This window comes from Mustela lutreola, chromosome 10, assembly GCF_030435805.1.
Source record: "Mustela lutreola isolate mMusLut2 chromosome 10, mMusLut2.pri, whole genome shotgun sequence".
NCBI lineage: Eukaryota > Metazoa > Chordata > Mammalia > Carnivora > Mustelidae > Mustela > Mustela lutreola.
In genome coordinates, this window is record NC_081299.1 from 97,489,832 (window position 1) to 97,509,200 (window position 19,369).

General features: G+C 38.5%; 1 protein-coding gene across 5 annotated transcripts in view; it reads left to right on the forward strand.

Moving 5' to 3' along the window:
- HIPK1 (homeodomain interacting protein kinase 1) overlaps positions 1 to 19,369 on the forward strand; it is a 52,378-nt gene that overhangs the window by 27,985 nt on the left and 5,024 nt on the right. For 3 of the 5 annotated variants that reach the window (XM_059138319.1, XM_059138320.1, XM_059138321.1), the window contains 12 exons: positions 1,205 to 1,324; positions 2,137 to 2,223; positions 2,908 to 3,092; positions 3,403 to 3,565; positions 4,478 to 4,703; positions 8,583 to 8,704; positions 9,579 to 9,713; positions 12,330 to 12,472; positions 12,884 to 13,066; positions 14,227 to 14,433; positions 16,148 to 16,389; positions 18,021 to 18,151. In XM_059138319.1, the coding sequence (XP_058994302.1) occupies positions 1,205 to 1,324; positions 2,137 to 2,223; positions 2,908 to 3,092; positions 3,403 to 3,565; positions 4,478 to 4,703; positions 8,583 to 8,704; positions 9,579 to 9,713; positions 12,330 to 12,472; positions 12,884 to 13,066; positions 14,227 to 14,433; positions 16,148 to 16,389; positions 18,021 to 18,151 (1,944 nt within the window). Of the gene's footprint in view, positions 1 to 1,204; positions 1,325 to 2,136; positions 2,224 to 2,907; positions 3,093 to 3,402; positions 3,566 to 4,477; positions 4,704 to 8,582; positions 8,705 to 9,578; positions 9,714 to 12,329; positions 12,473 to 12,883; positions 13,067 to 14,226; positions 14,434 to 16,147; positions 16,390 to 18,020; positions 18,152 to 18,848; positions 18,955 to 19,369 lie in introns of all 5 variants that reach the window. The other 2 variants (XM_059138323.1, XM_059138322.1) reach the window with 2 other exon arrangements.

Genomic DNA, 19,369 nt, shown 5'->3' on the forward strand with positions numbered 1-19,369 from the left:
CTCCTGATTTTTGGCTCAGGTCGTCATCTAGGGGTCATGAAATAGAGCCCTACTTCAGGATCCACATTTAGCATGGCATCTGCTTGAGATTCTGTCTCTACCCCTACTCTGGCTTAAACACATACTCTCCCTCTCCAAAAAAATAAATAAATAAATAAATAAATAAAATCTTTTTAAAAATAATAAAATAAAAAATAACTCAAAAGAAAGTTTTTAGGGGGAGAGATGGGAAGTAAGATTTATTTCCTGGCTTATAAGTTTCTCTAATTTTATCTTAAATACAGCCATTCAAATATGGAAAAGGTGGTTACAAAAAAATTACCTCTTGTATCACTCTCAGTAGTGGAGAGAAAAGCAAATCACCTCTTCTGTTGCTTTCTTGGGTCTTTGGAATTGTGGAAGCAAATAAATTGTTGAACAATAAAACTGGAAAATTTTTTAAACACAACTATATGCAAGCACATATTTTATTAGCCATCAGAGCAATGACCTCATCACACATCCTCTCTGGAAATCTCTATTGTATCCCCACAAGGAAATGAAAAAGGCAGATAATTTCTGAGTATTACTTTTTAAATAGTTTTGGTTTGTGGACTCCCTGAAAGGATCTTGGGGACCCCCAAGGCTCCCCAGACCAGACTTTGAGAGCTGGTAGGTTAGTTCATAGTGGGTACTTAGTAAATGTTGATTGAATGAACACACTGCCTGCCCCCTAGTGATGTAGGGATAGAGAAACTAAATTAGTATTTAATTTTATGGTATGAGAGAGAAGCTCTATGGCAATTTAGAGTAGGGAACAAGAGTAACCAAGGAAGAAAGAAGCTTATACAAATGTTTTCCTGATCTTTTTAATTTGATAATACATCAACAAATGAAATGGAAAAACCCTTGTGATCCATGAGATAGTTTGTCGGAAATTATTCTGTTCTGTCCTAAAAATCACCTAAAGTTTTCTGAACTTTGTATCAGAGGTCTACAGAAAAGTGAAAGTGTTTATACACAAAATTTTCAAAACTGAGTTTTTCTCAGAAATAACTGAATAAATATTTGGGAATCACCTGTGAGTGGGTTTGCATATATATGTATTTACAGATACGTTTTATTTGTATTGATTTGACTAGAGCTAATAATGTCTTAGTGTGGAAGTTTTTAATATTTTCTCTTTCCACTCCAAATCAATGTCTTAATGGTTCTGATGTTTCAGATTCGTTACATTTCACAAACACAAGGCCTGCCTGCTGAATATCTTCTCAGTGCTGGGACAAAAACAACGAGGTTTTTCAACAGAGATCCTAATTTGGGGTATCCGCTGTGGAGGCTTAAGGTCTGTCTCCCCTACTATGCTACCCATTCCTGCACTCCTTACTCCCAGCTTTTTAGTTACTAAGTTCTTGAGGTGGAGGTGGGAAAGGGGATGGTGGTCGTGGCAATGTATGTTTGCAGGAAGTACTTAAAAAAATTATCTCATTGTACCCATTTGACCTGATCCTTAGCTTAAAAAAAAATAAATAAATAAACTAAACACCATTCAGTTGTCTAAGGTTGTTTTGTATATTTGAACCAGCAGCTGAGAAGAGGGTATGGAAAACAGTGTTCACCATTAAATCACAGGAAGAACGAGAATAACTTAGCTTTGACTGTTTTTTAGAGAATTCTGAGTAAATATGAGAAAACAGCATAATTTTCAAACTCACCATGTTAAGGCCTTATATATTTTCATGAAATAAATGCCTGCTTTTTACTTGTGAATCTACTCCTTTAACTTGAGATCTCAAACTAATTTGAGTAACTTTGTAAATCTCTGTCCCTGAACCTGTTTAATAGTTAGGATTTGAAATATCATTTCCTTTGAAAGTAGCTTTAAGAGAAATATGGTAATGACCCTCTTACATGACATCCTTGAGGAACTGTGCTACATCATTGTTTCCACATTTAATTTAGCAGTATTAAAAGAGTAGTCAGATATCCAGGTCCCATTCATATGCTAGAAGATTTTCTGGCTGTAAATTACTTTCATGTTTGCCATCTCTGATTGGCAAGGTGATGACACCTGTTTCTTTGTATTTTGACTTTAATTTGAACAAAATGTGAAAATAACGTACAGATGGAATTTTTTTTTTAATCTGTATTTTATAGACACCAGAAGAACATGAATTGGAGACTGGAATCAAATCAAAAGAAGCTCGAAAGTACATTTTTAATTGTTTAGATGACATGGCTCAGGTGAGTATAGAAAGTTTCAGGAAGCCAGATATTTCCGTATCTCAGAGACACACTTCCATTGATTAATTATATTAAAGATAGATTCGATCTGTTATCTTCTAGTACATTTTCATTTTTTAGAGATAGAAGTTCATTAATATTCTGCCATGTATTAAAAGAACATTTGAGTCCTAACCAAGATACTTTTGGAATTACATGTTCTCCCTTGCTTTTGCTTAACTGATCTCTTTGCCTGTCAGTATTTTGAAATACTGTTTTTGAAGATTTCTTTACTGTCCATTTTCTCTGCTAAAAAAAATACATAAGAGCTAACATTAGTTGAGTGCATATTGTGTTCCAAATTCTGTTTAAACACTTCATATTTATTATGTCATTTAATCTTTTCAACAATAGGAATTTTTAAGTAATAATAATTGCTTTCATTTGTTTGTCCAAATTTTGAATGAAAAGATTCATTCAGCTTTATTCTACCAACACACTCTATCAAACTGAAGATTTTATTTAGTGTAAGAAGAGTTTTCACTTGTTAAAATATTTTTCTGTAATAAAATGAATTTCCTCAGGTTTTTCTCTTGAGATCTATATCTATTTATCGATCTATCTATCTATGTATTATGCATATGCTTAGTATCAACATTAAAGGTTAAATGATGAAGTGTGATATTTCTAAATTTTTCCCGTAAGGTAAATATGTCCACAGACTTGGAGGGAACAGATATGTTGGCAGAGAAGGCGGATCGAAGAGAATATATTGATCTGTTAAAAAAAATGCTAACAATTGATGCAGATAAGAGAATTACTCCTCTGAAAACTCTTAACCATCAGTTTGTGACAATGACCCACCTTCTGGATTTTCCACATAGCAATCAGTGAGTATGGTCTGGGGCACTTACCATGATGTGGTCCTGTGTTGTTACCATCTTACAGTTAAACAGAGCGATCATGAGCAGCGACCTTAGTACTTGCATATGTGGCTCACTGATGCTTTCCTTTCTCATTGAAAAATCATGAGATTAAAAATAAGATGTCTGTTTTTTCTCTTTACAGTTATAAAAACTCTTGATTCATTTTATCTAAATATAAGTTGGGTTAAAATTTTGATCCGTATTCATCTTGAGTTTTTGTTATCTTTTTAAATCTTAGCATACATTTTACTGAATCTTTAATCTTTCTTTTCAGTGTTAAGTCCTGTTTTCAGAACATGGAGATCTGCAAGCGGAGGGTTCACATGTATGATACAGTGAGTCAGATCAAGAGTCCCTTCACTACTCACGTTGCCCCAAATACAAGCACAAATCTAACCATGAGCTTCAGCAACCAGCTTAATACAGTGCACAATCAGGTATTCAGTAAATGATTTTGGAAATTCGAACCTAATAGGGATAGGAACTAGTTAAGAGTACAGGTCGAGATAAAGAAACCAGTCTTTGCTTTGGTGATCTTGTTATTTCTGAACGAATTTCCTGCATGGCGAAAGTGATGGAAAACCAGGTGGACATGACACTTACCAGTAATGTGTCGCCAAAAACTAAATACAAAGGCCTAATTCACATTCTTATAGTTTTCTCCTAGTTTCATAAGTGGACCATAGCTGTTGTACTACTTACTGCTGTTAGTTGTACTGATTTTAGCCACTGACTTTCTCTGTTAGAAAGATTTTATATTTCTCATTACAGTGTGTTGAAGGGTATTTCCAATAATTTTTTTCTCTACTGTACATTAGATCCTCAGAACTCCTTCATCTTGTAACTGCAAGTTTACAGTTTGCCTTTGATTTCCTCCACTCACTTTCTCTCCCACCTGCTGCCCTGTCCCTGGCAACCGCCAGTTTGCTCAGAGTTTCTAGGAGTTCAGTTTGGGGTTTCCAATAGTTAACTTTAAGAGTAATTTTGCATTTGTTTGCCAAACAGTGATATTTATATTTGTTACTGAAGATGTGAGCTTCCTAATTTCTTTTAAAGTGCGATTTGGTGGTATCTCACATCCAGCAACTTTTTGTACAGAGAGAAGAGATAAGGGTTTATCTGAGGCTGTCCTTAGTACAGGACTGTGTTTGATTCTGTGTTTTCTTATTCAACCTTATAGTATGCCTTAAATTTAGAGACTGGGAAAATTTCCTAAGCAGAGAGTTATTTCAGGGACAGTTACTACTACATTTTAAAACTTTAAGTTTTTCTGGCTAGATTCTACATGTGTAAAAATACTGTTATTTCTGCTTTATGTCCATATACAACTATTATCCTTTTGTTTTTAGGCCAGTGTTCTAGCTTCCAGTTCTACTGCAGCAGCTGCTACTCTTTCCCTGGCTAATTCAGATGTCTCATTGCTAAACTACCAGTCGGCTTTGTATCCATCCTCTGCAGCACCAGTTCCTGGAGTTGCCCAGCAGGGCGTGTCCTTGCAGCCTGGAACCACCCAAATTTGCACTCAGACAGATCCGTTCCAACAAACATTTATAGTATGTCCACCTGCTTTTCAGAGTAAGTGGGGAAACTCCTGTATCGAATAGTATCATATCAGACCCCCAGATCTTGCTTGACGCAGTTCCTTAGTAGGTATCTAGTTGTTCAGTTTTGATCTCTGACAAGTTTAAACTCTGTTTCTGAATATGAAGATTTACCCTTTTTACATTGGTTATTTATTTAATTTTGATACTGTCTGACACATTATGGGAGTTCAATTAACTTTTCGTATTTGAACTGCTGTGATAACAATTTCTTGCCCACTGAGACCTTGTGCCACTGTCCTATATCTTGTTTAAGTATGTTTCTCTCAATATGCAGAAATACTAAGCTTGAAGAAATTTGTTGTAAACAGAAATTCTATATCGAATCTTACTTCCTTTATCATTCCATTATTAAATAAAATTAATATTTCAAATAAAAGGTAATTTTATCCTAAAATGTAAAAATTATGCCTAAGAATATATAACCTCATGAATTACATTCAGAAATAAAGATTATTATTTATTGAACTGAAAAATTCTACAAGCTGAGATACTTGTGGAGAGTACATTTAGATTATCTACTTCAGCTTATGAATCATACTCTTCCTCCTATAAACAGAGGAACAGAATAGCTGAAGAAAGAGGCTCTGACCCCATGCATTGCAATAAGATTTAAAATTTCACATTCCCATCCTTCCTCATTTTTTTCATTGTTGTTCTGTAATTCATTCCATCCAGTTCCTTTTTTTCTGAAATATGGGAAATGTGTTTATTGATATGGTGAGCCAGTTAAAAGGTTAAATTATTTAAGGATATTTTCTGATAGCACACTTGACTTTCCCAACAGAAAGTCATTGACTGTACTCTGTGGTAATAAACCAGGATTCAGTCTTGTCATAGTAGAAGCAGGTAGCATTTTTATCTTTTAACTTTAGTTACTTATTGACTGTGACTCTCTTGTTTGTTTGGTTTCTGACAGAGTCGGAGCAAGCAGAAGGAAAAGAGGGGCTAGGGGAGACTGAGAGATTACCGGGAGGACAGGAGAGCGATAGCGATGTAAACCAGGGAGAGCGGAGGAGCAGATTCCAAACCCGTAAATGCAAATTTAGCCTAACTTCCAAATAATTTTCTGGTATACTACATGATAGTAAATTCTATACTTTGGGTTGTCATATGTTGAGTGATTCTTCTACTGAAATTAGCAAACTAGCCACCCTCCTCCCCTTCACCTTTTCCAAAGTGAGTCTCACAGGAACAGTTTTCAGATGTGAGCCTCTGAAGTCTTCTGCTGCTTCTCAGATGGTATTTATGAGACGAGGCAGAACTTTTTGATTCCCTGAATAAAAAAAAATGTAGACTCGATATAGAGGGGGAAAGTGGTGTAACTCCTTTTGCTATAACTAGGTAAGTATAAGTTTTGGAAATTTTTTTCTATTTAGGAAGTCCGAATAACCTGAGGAGCTAGAGCAAATTACAAAATTTCCAAACAAAAGGGAGTTTTTAACTTAAGGTAATAAGGATGAAAATAGCTGATAAGTATTACTACATGCCAGATAATGTTCTATTTGTACTTGTATTAATTCATCCTCAGCAAACAATCCTAGAAAGTAGGTAATGTCATTATGCCTAATGTCAATATGTCCCGTTAAAGATGAGAAAATTGAACCTGATTCTTTCATCTGCCCAAAGTCTTAATAACTAGCTAGTGGTAAAATTGGGACTTGAACCTAGGCAGTGGGGTTTTGAAATATGCTGTACCTCCTCTTAGCATTTAAACTCAGCTGTAAAGGTTGTCAGGTGGTTTGCCGGCCCAGCCATATGTTGGTTTTTTCCTAGCAGTCCTGTATTCCAGGTTGTCTTTTTTTCTTTCACTGTCTGCTTTTTTGCAAAATACTATACTTAGAGGAAAATTGACCCTCATCAATTAAATAGTTCTTTCCATACTTCCATGGTTTTTTATTTAATGGGTTGTATTCAACAAAAACAAAACAAAACAAAAACCAAAACTTGAGTAATTTCTTAGTTCAGAGTTCAGGGAGAACCTTCCAAAAGCGTTGCCTTTTATTAATTCTTGGTTTTCACTTGTAGTTTTCTGAAGAAGCAAGTTTGAAACTAGCTTAACTGCTGTGGTTTAACCTAAATTATGAAAGCAATCTGATGGTTATTTAGTTGCATTTTTAGGTTAGTACTCCAAATATTACTTTCTGTACTATTCCAGTTGACCAAAATTAGGTACACATTTTGTTCAATGATGACTATTATTTTGTAATTTTGTCCCTTTTACTTCATTATCCTGAAACTTAAAGGTGAATGTCATGAACAATTCTTCCTAAATTTTGCCTCCCTTTGCCCTTTGTTCCTGCCCATTTCTAGGACGCTATCACAGTAATGTTGGCCATATGTCCTGGGAATTTAGACAAGAATTTTGATGTTGCTTAGCTGTCTTACTAGATAGCATTGCCTTATGAAGAACAGCTGGCAGATTTTTTTTCTAATCTGGATATCTGGATTTGTTACCTTTTATTTTTATATAAGTAGCACTTTTTAAAAAAGGTATTATTCTGGTGTTTTATTTCTGATCTTACTAGTCTCTCTTACTTTGTGTATTTGTGGATTGTGTTTTCCAGTGTGACATCTTACTGCTAAAATACTTGTAAATCACTGAAATGGAAAATTGTAAGACTTGCTGAAAACCACAGTATTAGAGTTTAGGAGTTATGCTTATTTGGTGTCTCTATAGTAATATTAAGAGAAGTTAGTCGTTGGTAGCTTAGAAGGTGTCACTGAAGAAGTATTCTAATTAAAATAATATGTTTTAATTAATTAAATAATATTTAATATTATATTATTATATTAATATTATATATAATATTAATATAATAATATAATATAATATAATATTAATATTATATTATTTAATTAATTAAATAATATATTTGTGTTCCCACTTCACCAAACGCAGGCATTAGTGAATTAGAGAAACTTCTGTTGGTAGATAATAGAAACTTAAATTCTCCACATTGACAGTTTTGATAGGGCAGGTTTAAAAGAAAGCTTTGAAGTCTCTCTTTTCAACTCTTGGCTAAAGGGAGAACTGTCCTGAGCCCCTTTTTTCCCCAGAATAAGAAATTCCCATTTGGAGGAAACATTCATTCAGCATTTGTGCCCAAAGCAAGGCAACAAAAATTATTGATTTTCTTAGCTATGCATTAGTTGTAAAAGAGCCTTATTAGAAAGCTGTCAAAGGCAAAGGCAGATTCCTAAAATAAGTAGAAAAAAAGTGTTTCTGTAAACGCAAATATCTACTTTTCAAATATTTTTATCCCGAGTTATAATTTTTTCAGTTCATATACTAAAGATCGAATGTATAACCAATTTGTGAATTTTTTGAGGAGTAGGGTAAAACATCTTAAAATATTCTCAAAGGGTAACTTAGATGATAAATAATGATAATTTTTTTCTTAACTTAGAGTCATAACTAACCAAAAGTTACAATTTTAAGTCCTCACTTTTAATAGATTACATGTAAAAAATCCAGATTTTTCCCCCGAATGGATTAAAAGGTGAATGTAGCCTAATAAGTGTAGATTTTTTGTTTGTTTGCTTTTGCGTGTGCTGTTAATGGGAATGGGATGGGTGTTAGTTTTAAGTGTTGTAGGACAAAAAAAAAATTTCTTTAATTCCCTTAAACCATCCCTTTTTGTATCAAACATCTGCCCATGAATTTAACCTGAAAGAGCCAAACCAGTCTCCCTTTTCTTAGCCCTCTAGACTTCTATGAAACTCCTTTGTCTTACGTGTCTAGTACTAACCTGGGTGGTGGATTATTTGAACAGAAAAGCTAAAAACAAGAAAGCCCCAAACAAGGCGCAGACCTCGCACAGCACTTTAACTGTGGTGGTGTTTCCTGCAGCTGGACTACAAGCAACAACAAAACACTCTGGATTCCCTGTGAGGATGGATAACGCCGTGCCGATTGTACCCCAGGCGCCAGCCGCGCAGCCACTGCAGATCCAGTCGGGAGTGCTGACGCAGGTAACAGCCACGGCAGCTCGGACACTCCGTGTTTGTCCTTGAGGATGGTATTTGCTTTGACTGTCAGATCTTTCTTGGTTATGATTCAGTGGACGTAAATGGAGACAGCTCTAGAGGAATGATTCCTAACACTGTTGCAACTCTGACAGTGTCTTCCTTAGACTTACAGGGATAAATACCCTGACCCTGAGAAACTGTGTTTTGAGTAAATTCACTCCGACTTTGTGGGATGTAGTTAATTTTTTATACACCTGGAGTAACATTTTGATTCTAAAGATAAAGTGTTGCCCTTTTGTTCCCCTCAGTGGCCCCTTTGCTCGCTTTTTCAGAATGACATCATGGCAGAGAGGCTGCATCAGATCAGGATGCCTCTTCAAGTGTTACATTCCTTCACTCTGTGTGTTTGAGCTATAGGAAGCCTTAAAATTTTCTACCTGCCATGGGACATGCAACTAAGATGGGCAAGAACATCATGAAAGACTTACATAAGCAACAGATACTGTATTTTCAATTCTATGTGTAAATATTTGTGTCCCAATACACAGAAGAAATTTGGAAGTCCAAAAACTCTTCTCTTGGGAGTAGGAAGAAGAGAAATTATTAATACATGCCTTTGTTACCTGAGTTTTGTAAAACCGATCCTCTGAATCTGGCCCAAGAAGGATTCCTGTACTTGATTGCTTTAGGCCCTTGACATTTGACCTAGTAGGCTGATGCTGTGCAGAGTTGAAGGGGCAAGTTGTGTTTGTACGTGCATTTAGGTGATACGAAATGACTGCTTGTTGGTAATATCTTGGGGGGAATGAGAACCCTTCTGAATCCAGATAACCTGCCTCCGTGTCTGTTTCACTCATCTGCCTGATCTACGTTGCAGGGAAGCTGTACACCACTAATGGTAGCAACTCTCCACCCTCAAGTAGCCACCATCGCACCGCAGTATGCGGTGCCCTTTACTCTGAGCTGCGCAGCCGGCCGGCCGGCGCTGGTTGAACAGACTGCCGCTGTACTGGTAATTCCCCTCACTTGATTGTGTTACTAACGGAGTTTCTTTGGTTTCTTTTTTATTTTTTCCTGCTTGTTTTTGTTCTGTTTTCTTCTGGTTTTCTCATTTAAAAAAAAAAAAATTTAACTTAGTCTTTGCAGAGGGCATGGAAGCATGTGCCATCTTGTGGCTGTGTTCTTGCTACATCTTTAATGTCTCATTGTTTTCCTCCCCAACATTTGCTGAAGCACTGTTTGATTCTGATACTCAGAGTGGCTCTGTAAGGAACCAGATCCCTTTATTCTTCTTTGCCAGCCTAGTGTGATAAAAGCACTTGGTGTAGCCTCAGAAGAGCTTCAACACTGTATCTGTTTTTTGCTCTTTTACCCTCTGATCCTTGAGAATAAAGGAAATGGCCTTTAGTTTGGCTTTGCTGCAGGTATCCGGATGGCCAAAATTTGAACTCCTTGGCAAGTTAGCTTCCTTCTTTATTTGCTGTTTTAAGCTTCTAAAAATTTTGTGCGTGTAGAAATGTTTAAGATGCTCCTAATTTATTGCTTTATCAGTTGATGTTAACGTTTCTTCTATGAACGTATGAAGATAACTCTCTTTGCCACTCATGATCAGTGGCAGCTGGTATCTTCCATTTAAAGATGTTCCCTGTAGAATTTTTTTAGATCATATTTCATTTGTTGGTTGTGATTAAATATAAACTCATTTTTAGGGGTTTATGGAGAAATTAATGACTTAACAAATAGGTCTTTATACAAAGATGAAAATATGGCTGAAAACTCTTATGCTAATACAATACCTTTGTGACTAAAAGTCCTGGGGAACAGTCACTAAATGCAGCAGCAAATGCAGTAGTATGGGGCTTAGAGATAGGAAAAATAAGTAGGACTTCAAGGTGTATTTCAGGATTTGTGTCCTTCAGAGTGGTCTTTGGATGTGTTTTGGTTTATTCGGGGGAGTTAGAATTGTTTATTGGACATCCAGCATTTCATTATTTGAAATTTAAAGCTAGGTAAGCATTTGAAAACCTATTGATACTACTGAATACTGATTATCTGCATCTTTTGTGAAGGGGCTTTTAAATTTCCTTTGTTGTTTCTCAAGGACTCTGTGTGAGTGTAAACACTTCCAGAAACATACTTTGGTTGTCGGAATTTGCTTGGTTTTTAGTTTAAAAGCCTTTGTCACCTCCATATTAATTATATCATGAGCATAAAACCTGAGTGCAAGGGAGTCAGATATATTTCCAATTTGATTGATCCAGGCCCTGGTTCTAACTTGCTCACCTATAGTTTTGAGAATGTTAGTTGATACTCTCTTTTGCTGCTTCTCTTAAGTTTGCTCTAGTCATTTGCTAAGCTTTGCATATTTTTGTTCTTCCTCTGTCAAAACAGTTCGTCGCTTGGAACGCCAGATTTCTGCCTCACGTTGGAATGTTATTTCTTGCTCTGTATTAAACTACATGCTTTGTCTTGTGCAGGTGTTGGCTTATGGAAAGACGCATGGTGTCACTTAACATACTTCTCTTATTTTTTGTTTTGTTTTATTTTGTTTTAAATTCTGCTTATGGTAGCAGACGTGTTTGCAGTTTCTCTGCTTTGAAGGCTTCTTGTTTGGAACCGGTATTTGTAACAAGTGGATCTGTTACTTGCAGAAATATTTTTAAAACAGTGTGTTGATGGCCTTGCAGTTTGAAATTTAAGAAAGAACCATATGTACCCTAGCATTGTAGGTGATTGTACTGTAGAATTTTAAAGTTTAAAAAGGAAACTTTCAAATCTGTTCCCATTTTTTAAGAAAATGCCAGAATTTCTGTAAGAAGTTTAGAAAACATATTTGTTGCTGTCTATTGCAAATGCTTGTTAAAAACCAGAAATGATGTATTTTCTTGTAGTGATTAGTTTTTATGTTGAAGTATATTTTTATAAATGATATGTTAAACAGTATATTTTAGGTAACTATTAAAAACAAAATATGGTGCTCCCTGCATCTGTTTTGGAAATATTTTACTTACTGCCTTATTTAATGCTCTCATATGGCTATATATGATGAAGTTGGCTTTCTGTTTCTGGCATATGCTTGTTTGCCAAAGGATTTTGGCCTTTGGTCATTCACATCTGGCTTCATGTTTGAAGTTCTACCCTTTTAAAAAGGCATAATTCTCCCCTTTGTTTTATGGGTTGAATTGACCTGATGTCTTAACTGATTGGCACTTAAATTTTAAAATTCCTATTTTTAATCTCAAGGGAGCTGTCTTAACTCTTTCTAGGTGTATTTTTAGAATTCTTGCAAAAATTATATTCCATCATTTAACCAGAGCTTACCTCTGAACTTTTCAGACTCTTTGACTCCACATTATAATAGAGAAACTCTTAACCACAGGGATCTTCTTTTCTTTAATACCCTGGTGGTCATGTTACAGAGGTGGCCCAGAGAAAGCAGTATGTTCTCTTTCCCTATTCATAAGACTTGTAACCTTGAGCCCCTCTGACTTTTCTTTTTTGATCTCTGCAAGTTAACAATCTACAAGCAACTTCTTTTACAATATGAATTTTTCTTTCATCTAAAAAACAAAAGAAAAAGCCAAGAATGAGTCAAGTCGGGATCTTTTTTGTGTGTGTTTCCTTACAGCAGGCTTGGCCTGGAGGAACCCAACAAATTCTCCTGCCTTCAACTTGGCAACAGTTGCCTGGGGTAGCTCTGCACAACTCTGTCCAACCCACAGCAGTCATTCCAGAGGCCATGGGCAGTGGCCAGCAGCTCACAGACTGGAGGCAAGTACCCTGTGTTCCTCTCTGGGAGATCTGCAAGGGCAGCTCCCTTAGGGTAGGAGTGCTTAATGATTTGGTCAGATTCCTAGGAAGAAAATAAAGGAAAGGAGAGATGTATCTCTGTTTCAGATTCTTTAAGAAAAGAACCCTTTCCGGGCTAGGAGATGGAGTAATGAGAAACTTAGAATATAGGAAAACATAGGTTCTGAGATCAGGAATCATTTACTTCAGATTGAAAGTCTTATGCATTTAGAAACCATGCAATGAAAACCAAGGCTTTGTCATCCAGGTGCCCAATTTAAAAAATAAAATGCAGCTCTATTTGATTGTCTTAATTGCTTTTAATACCTATCTGGTCCTAATTTCCCAGTGGTTTAGGCATTCAGTTTTCTCTGTGTCTTTCTGTTGGTGCAGGAATGCCCACTCTCATGGCAACCAGTACAGTACTATCATGCAGCAGCCCTCCTTGCTGACTAACCACGTGACGCTGGCCACTGCTCAGCCCCTGAATGTTGGTGTTGCCCATGTTGTCAGACAACCACAATCCAGTTCTCTCCCTTCTAAGAAGAATAAGCAATCTGCTCCGGTCTCTTCTAAGTAAGTCTTTGTTAGAGTTGGTAGTTAAAAGTGCCAATTTTGAGATAGACGTCGCCAGCATTTAAAGGGCTGTGGTATAGACCTTTTTGGTGAGAAGCAGCGAATAGCTGCCAAATTGAGGAAGAGATAACCTTTTCACTTGGGCATGCATACCAGGTGTGTCCTCCTTATGCAAATCCTTTCTCTCTGCTGCCACTTTGAATCCAGGCCCTCTTTTTTTTCCTTTTTATATGATTTTTTTTTTTTTTTTATAAACATATGATGTATTTTTAGCCCCAGGGGCACAGGTCTGTGAATCACCAGGTTTACACACTTCACAGCACTCACCATAGCACATACCCTCCCTAATGTCCATCACCCCACCACCCTCTCCCTACCCCCAGCCCCCCAACTCCCGTCAGTTTGTTTTGTGACATTAAGAGTCTCATATGGTTTGTCTCCCTCCCGATCCCGTCTTGTTTCATTTATTCTTTTCCTACCCTCCAAATCTCCCGTGTTGCATCTCCACTTCTTCATATAATAGTTGCCTTTCTCTGACTGACTTATTTCACTAAGCATAATACCCTCTAGTTCCATCCACATCGTTGCATATGGCAACTTCTTCATATAATAGTTGCCTTTCTCTGACTGACTTATTTCACTAAGCATAATACCCTCTAGTTCCATCCACATCATTGCAAATGGCAAGATTTCATTTCTTTTGATGGCTGCATAGTATTCCATTACACACACACACACACACACACACACCCCACATCATCTTTATCCATTCATCAGTTGATGGACATCTAGGTTCTTTCTATAGTTTGGTTATTGTGGACATGCTATAAACATTCGGGTGCACGTGCCCCTTCGGAGGCCCTCTTTTTATGCCAATGTTTTTATTTTTCTGCCCACGTCACATTGGGAAATTTAACTATGGAATAAAGGGCATACAAAAATAAAATTTACATTGTATTTTAGGGTTCTTGGCTCTGATGGAAATCCTCTTTTAAAGTGGTTTTGTTTAATTTTTATTGGAACTTCTATAGTCAAGTGTATTGAATTAATGATTAGGTGAAAAGGAGTCAAGGAACAAGTTTGAAAGAGTTCTGGGGAAAAGGTAGATAATTTGGGGGCGCCAGGGACTTAACAGTGTTTCTTCTGGCCTTTTTCTACAGGTCTTCGCTGGATGTTCTGCCTTCTCAAGTCTATTCTCTCGTTGGGAGCAGTCCTCTCCGTACCACATCTTCTTATAATTCCCTAGTCCCTGTCCCAGATCAGCATCAGCCAATCATCATTCCAGATACTCCCAGCCCTCCTGTGAGTGTCATCACCATCCGCAGTGACACCGATGAGGAAGAAGACAATAAGTACAAGCCCAATAGGTAAGATAGGTGAATGGCTCCCTGATCCAGTTGAAGGCAGGAGTGACTAAGACCCTTAGCCTTAGACCCTTGGTTTCAGACAAGTGGTCCAATTTGGGCTATGAGAGGAAGGACTAAAAATTGGTATTTTGGAAGTGTGGTCTTGGATGTGTGAGTCAGAACACTCCAGTTTCCATGACTGATCATCATGGTAAATCCTTCTATTCAGATACGTTAGCTGGAAGGGGAATATTAAGTCGCTTAATATTTAGCTGCTTTGGTTTGGAATGCACATTATACCATGGACATGATTCCTTGCCTTTAAGGACCTTTAGGGTCTGAAAACAGATGCCATAGCAGAGCACATAAACAACAGTTAATTAGAAAAGTCAGTAGATAGGAGGTTATTTGTAAATTCTTTTTTTTTTTTTAATATTTTATTTATTTATTTGACAGATAAGATCACAAGTAGGCAGAGAGGCAGGCAGAGAAAGAGAGAGAGAGGAAGCAGGCTCCCTGTTGAGCAGAGAGCCCGATGCGGGGCTCGATCCCAGGACCCTGGGATCATGACCTGAGCTGAAGGCAGAGGCTTTAACCCACTGAGCCACCCAGTGGCCCCTATTTGTAAATTCTTAATCTGCAAAGGCCACTTTGGAAGAGGTGCAACTTGAAATAGGGCCACTTTCTTTCTCCTTCTGCTTTGTGGTCTGAAAGTTGAGGAATGTCAGTACCAGATAATTTCCTCTTATTTCAGCACCTTAATCCAAGTTCTTAACTGGGCAGTTAACCAAGAGAGAGTGTATACATACACCTCTCTCTTAGTGGGAACATAGTCAGTTGCTTCGATTGTTCCGTGTTGTATGCTTTATTGGGCCTTCAGTGCTAGGCATAAACAAGAAGGAATAACACCACGTTTACCTGGGGAGGTAGGGTTCACACATGACAGTAACTGAGAAGACTTTGCAGAGTTACATATGAATGAAGTTTAATGACCTGAAAGAGCAGATTTAGAATGAAGTACCTCAAAAGAGGTATTTACAAATGATATTTACAGTTACAAAATGGTATTTACAAATGGGATGTAGACTTGAAACTAAGCATTGAAAGTGGTTTCTGAACTGATTTGGGGAAGAGAAAAGGTAAACTTTCCAGTGAGGAAAAATGACTATGGAGTGGCAAAAAATGTGTAACCAGCAGGATTTCTTTGACTAGAGCCAAGTTTCTTTAAAAAATGAGGAAAAATTAAAGTTAGGAAGGTGGAGTTCAGTTTATGATGGCTTATATGGCGAAAGTTTGTTTAGACATCTAAGGAATCATTAATATAGTTTAGCAGGATGATACAGAGAATACTATAGAAATAACCGTGAGTGGAAATGGCTGAGCAGCAACGTGGAAGAGTTGTTAGAGCTGTGTATCTGGCAGCATTCTGTGCCAGCTTGAATCCTGTCTTCACCACTTACCACTTGTGTGACCTTGGCTGAGTGTCTTAATCTCTCTGTGCTTCAGCTTCCTCATCTGCAAAAAGGGGATTATAGTAACTACTTCAAAGAAGTGTTGTGAGGATTTATTGAGACCTATGTGGAGGGTGAGAATAGTGCCTGATGCAGAATAAGAGCTCAGAAGTCTGCTGCTGCTCGTGTTATTCTGTTGCCATTATCGTCCTGGGAGAAACAATGATCATCAAAGAAACATTGCTAAAAGTGGGCTGAATTTTCACATATTTTCTTCTCCTCAGCTCTGGCCTGAAGGCAAGGTCTAACGTCATCAGTTATGTCACTGTCAATGATTCTCCAGACTCTGACTCTTCCTTGAGCAGCCCATATTCCACTGATACCCTGAGTGCTCTCCGGGGCAACAGTGGACCCCTGGTGGAGGGGCCTGGCAGAGTCGCGGGGGATGGCACCGGCACCCGCACCATCATTGTACCTCCACTGAAAACTCAGCTCGGTGACTGCACTGGGGCAGCCCCAGCCTCAGGTGAGCATCCTCACAGCCGCATGGGAATTCTCTGTCGCTGTTTGTGTCCTGAAATGTGTTGCTTTAATCTACTTATGCCAATGGTAGCGACCAGTTCTTTAATTCAGAAATTAGTTCCTTGGGATGTGAAAATATTTTTGGCGATCCGTTTATCTTACTTTGTTTATTTTGTTCAGGTAAACATAGTGATGAATTTGTAGTCGCAGAAATGTACTCACTTTTGATGGGAGAACACAGACAAGAGCTGTTGTATAGCCGGGAGAATCAGCAGGCAAATTTTTGGTCACAGGTGATTCAAATTTGATAATCCAGAGTAAAAAGGAACTGATTTTTTTTTTTTTTTTTAAACAGTGTGTACTCAGATCTTTTCTTACCCGGTGTCATAGCAGTGATACTTTGTGGTTTTATTTATCAGCCTAGCTTCCTCCATCTTTTTCCTGTTAGATGCTGGGCTTAGGCTCGCTGGTTCAGTTACCAGGTGATGCTAGCTGTAGTAACAAGCAGCAGATCTCCAGGGCTTGACATAATAGAAGTTTGCTTCTCAGTCACATGACTTCCCAGTGCTAGTGCTCCTGGTTGGTGGGCCTGCAGGGAGTCAAAGATCAGAGCCCAGGAATCCTCAGCCTCTGATGAGAAGAGGGAAGAGTTTGGAGGAGGGACACACATTGCTTTAGCTCTTAAGCCCTGGAAACAGTGTATACTAACCCCATGGCCCCACCTGGAGGTTGGGGGGCCCAGGAAACGGAGTCCTTGTCTAGGCAGCGTTTTCCAGTGGCAACTCTGTACACCAAAGGAGGGAAGCATGAATTTTTGGTGTCAGTATAGCTGTCTGTACTGTACTTAACGTAAATTAGTGTTTTACTTTGAATTGTTTTACTTCCAGAGACATGAACAGGATTCTGATTTTAGGATATTGTGTTAAGCTTCAGTATGGTCCCCCCACCGCCCCAGAAGTGGGTAGCTGTCCCATTGAAGACAAGGCAGAACTTTCTGATACCAGGCTACTGAACAGTGTTGTTAGAAGCTCTGTCCACTGTTGGGTCCAAAGAATAGAGGCTACTCCACAAATCATTGAATAAATGATTCCGTTTTCCTAGTAGGACTACAGAGGAAACAAAATTTTGAAATTGATCTTGCTTATATCCACCTGGCCTGCAGTTTCTTAGAATTTGAAGCTAGTGAGTGGCCAACAAGATCTAATTGTACCTTCTTTTGAAGCCCCTTTGACACCTAAATGTTCTAAGTATTACCAACATCTTATTCAGTTTCCCATTGCCATTTCTATACTTGTTTAACCCCTTCCTACATAAAACTCTAGGCCCCTTGGGGGCATAGTGACTGTGTCCCACTGGTGTTTGTATTTCCAGTAGTGCCTTGCACATTATAAGAGACTGGATAAGATTTACTAAAGTGAATCTTTGGAAGATCCTTTATGGAGCTTTGTTGCAAGCCAGAAAAGAAATGGGTTGTACAGTTTTTGTTCCTCTGGTATAAACGTAATTGAGGAAATAAGATACACATGAAACCTTAACTTTTGCAAACCTCTTTCAGATGTGGACTGATTAATATGATGCCATCTGAGGTTTAGCTAAGGCTACTCATAACTCATTATGGTCTGACCCTTTTTGTAGGTCTTGTGAGCAGTAAGACCAAGCCAGTGGCCTCAGTGAGTGGGCAGTCATCTGGATGCTGTATCACCCCCACAGGGTATCGAGCTCCACGCGGGGGGACCAGCGCAGCACAGCCACTCAACCTTAGCCAGGTAAGCGCTAGGGGCTGCTGCCTTCTGTTTGGGGCCCTCCCTACTGTCACTCTCTGGAGAACCCTGCTTCTGGCTGGACTGCTGAATAAAGCCAAATGAAGCCCCTTTTGTGTCAGACCATTTAGTGTTCTGTGGCCTGCGTCATGTCTGCATGTGCTATGACCCTTTATTCCCTCTGTAAGTGTGTTGAGAATGCACATTCCAGGTTTTCCATCAGACCTCCCTAAACTGTCCTGGAAGATTAGAGAAATGTCTGGAATTTAAGAAGAGCCTCAGGTGCTTTAGTCCATGCATGCTTCTGTACCACCACATGCTTTGCTCCCAGGTTCTCTTCCTTTATCGCCCAGATCATAAATAACCTTGAGCCTCACACCGATTACTTGAGGCAAGAGACAGTGCAAAGCTTTGTGGCTACTTCATCAACTGGTTCTAGTGCTGTGTGTTGCCTTGAGTCTGAGATATCCCCCCCCCCCAACCAGTATGTGATCTGATAGGGTGGGGAGGGACACTATTCTGTTTGTAAAAGAGGTACTATTTATTCTTTCTTAAGCTAAAATTCTGGTGCTTGTATGATGTCTACCAGTAGTAAAGTGTAAACATGAGGATGTAACTGTGTGTGTGTGTGTGTGAGAGAGAGAGAGAGAGAGATAGCACACGCAAGTGCAAATGTCAGTTCGAGTTAGTGCATGTGTTTTAGGCTCCACAAGTCAAGAGGGATATGAAGAACTTAGAGGAGAACAAAAGAAAACAATGGCAAGAAAGAAAGGTTAGGAAAAATTCAAATTCCCTGGCACCAAAATAGGGTGAGTTGAGTCAACATTTACTAACTTGCAGGAGTGGGTAACCCTGTGAACTCTTTTTTTTTTTTTAAGATTTTATTTTATTTATTTGACAGAGAGAGAGAGATCACAAGTAGGCAGAGAGACAGGCAAAGGGAGGGGGGAAGCATGCTCCCTGCTGAGCAGAGAGCCCGATGCAGGGTCCGTCACAGGACCCCGAGATCATGACCTGAGCTGAAGGCAGAGGCTTAACCCACTGAGCCACCCAGACACACACATCCCCCACCACCGTGAACTCTTGATTCCCCCGTGGCCTCTGTTGTACTTAAGAGCAAACTGCTGATATCTGGGCTGGGTTAGGATCTGTTCTACCAAGAGGTGGAGGGATGGGGTCTGACTTCTGACAGCATTGCCAGTCTGGGAGATTCTGTGCTGTGGC